The sequence below is a fragment of the Dinoponera quadriceps genome, unplaced genomic scaffold (assembly GCF_001313825.1).
Source record: "Dinoponera quadriceps isolate SergipeBrazil2010 unplaced genomic scaffold, ASM131382v1 scaffold3013, whole genome shotgun sequence".
In the NCBI taxonomy this organism is placed as follows: Eukaryota; Metazoa; Arthropoda; class Insecta; order Hymenoptera; family Formicidae; genus Dinoponera; species Dinoponera quadriceps.
Genome location: NW_014557009.1, coordinates 3,412 through 5,672, shown reverse-complemented (window position 1 = coordinate 5,672; position 2,261 = coordinate 3,412). Strand labels below are relative to the sequence as shown.

At 36.8% G+C, this 2,261-nt stretch overlaps 1 protein-coding gene across 1 annotated transcript; it reads right to left on the bottom strand.

Annotated features, from left to right (window-relative positions):
• Window positions 1-981: 981 nt before the first annotated feature.
• On the bottom strand, window positions 982-1,707 carry LOC106748571 (the record flags this gene model as incomplete). The annotated part of the gene is made up of 1 exon (XM_014627237.1): window positions 982-1,707. A coding segment is annotated over one exon (726 nt), but the record flags the coding sequence as incomplete, so codon positions are not given.
• Between the last annotated feature and the right edge of the window lie 554 nt (window positions 1,708-2,261).

Below are 2,261 nucleotides of genomic sequence, written 5' to 3'. Positions count from 1 at the left end.
GAGATCCCGACTTGCATAGCGAGTTGTTCGGCAGCAGGAGGCGAAGTGATAGGCGTGATGTAGAAACGCGACAGAAATCGACAAAAAAGTGGTCTGGTAAAAAAAGGTGAGAAGGGCTTATATAGGGAAGATTTTTGGGGGTAGCGGATGACGATCGCCAACGAGAGGAGTTTTCGTGGAAACTGAAAACGGATATGGAAGATTAGGAAACGGATAAGATCACGGACGTGTTGAGAAACTTATGACGCATTTGGTGACGTATAGTCACATTTCTATGATAGCGCTTACTCAAATCCGCCTATCTCCTGATAAAAAGAAGGAATTTGTTGTTCCCACAGTACCCAGAATGTAACGAAACTATGCGCCTTAAGGGGGTAGTCTGGTGTAGAACGCAAAAAACAAGCACTTTTTTGAGATTTTTTATTGACGAAACTACTGAATATATATTTTTGCAATTAACAGAGTTTATTGTACATATATTGAAGAGTATGAATTAATTTTTTCATCTATTTATCTCAATAATTTTCCAAGTGACAGCACGTATACAAAGGCGCCTTTGAAAATTCTTCCCAAACGGCGTGCAGTCTAGCACCTCGTAAAATCATCTGAATAAAAAAAAAAAATTTTTTTTGTCAACTATATGAATGTAGTTTCTAGTTATACCGAAGAAACATTAAAAAAAAAAAAGGAATTGAAAAATTTTCAACTTAAAACTAAATTTTCGTTTTTGGCCTAAATTTTGCGCGTAATATTGTTTATAACTTTTTATAAACAATTGTTTTAGTTTTAATTGTCGGTATAACTATAAGACAATTCAATTATCTTTAATTAAAAAAAAAATCATATTGATATCTCAAAAATTGTTTGAGTTATACTGCACGCCAATTTCAAAAACACAGTTTAGAGATAAACGCGTTTAAAGTTTTCGAACAAGAAAAAAGGTTGATAAACTATTTTTTTTTATTTACCTCAACTTTATTATCAATCAGCTATCCCTGGATCATACAGAAGACCTTCTACCTCCTCATAAAGTTCATTTTGTTGTAGTTGTTGTTCTTTATGCAGCAAACCGATTTTCCTATTAGCGCTTTTATTTCGACGATTCTGAGAAGTGACTCTACTTTGATTAATTTTATCAGAAAAATTTCTGCAGGTCGTTCCAATTATAATGCCAACTTCTGACATGATTCCTAGCAATGACAAGTAACCTTCATTAAACATAGTTGCTGCTAAATAGGCCGCGATTTCGATAATCTTTCGTCCACAATGTAGATGCTTAGGGGCTAGTCGCCAAATGAGCGAGTTAAAGCTTTCATTGGCATTTTGAGTGAAGCCGCCTAAACATCTTTCAAGTAAATCTTTTCTCGATAAGTCTTTGTATATAGGTAATATACTCTCAGCTACAACTGGATGTAAAGGCTCTGGGTGAGTGTATGGAACTCCTAGGCTTTCGGCGCGTCGAAATTTACACCAAGAATCTTCAGTAGAAGGACAATTTTTATGTCCTGGTTTCTTATCAGTTGATATACTATGCAAATATGTGGCCATTATATCTCTTTGCATATTTTCCACAGATTCTGGATTTCTCATTATTGCGAGGCCGTAGTATTTTGTAAGCTTTTTTATCAAGGTGTCAGTTAGCTTACCCTTGCCACCAAGTTTTTTTTCTTTTTTGACATTTTGACATTGATGTATATAATGCTTACAAGATTACCAACCTACCAGACTACAAGAGTTCCTAAAGGCATTTTAAAACTCTCGTGAGCACTGTGGCTCTGGGGCCTCTGGGAACGCTTACGCATGCGTACTTAGCGAGCTTGTTTCGACCCGCAAAATTTTGAATTTATTTTTGAGACTTCGGAAACATTTTCTAGAGGTGAAAAACTATCGATTAAGACAAAAAAATCGATTTTTTAAAGTTGCTACACCAGGCTACCCCCTTAAGTGAAGGCGGAAGAGATGACAGATATTTTGGGAAAACCACGGCGCGTTTATGGGCGAGCCATCGTCATCTTATCCCCTTCACAACGTTTGCCCGACATCCGTTTGCTTCCCAATCATATACTACATTGGCCGAAAAGTCCCGGGATTTTTAATGAAAACAAGCGGTTTTTGGGCAAAGTTATATTTATTCCTCAACGTAGTTGCTTTCCAGTGCTATACACTTGGTATAGCGATTTTTCAACATTTCGATGCCCTTTCTGTAGTACGAAATGTCCAAGCCTTCGAAATACGCCTCGGTTTCCGCGATAACTTCCTCA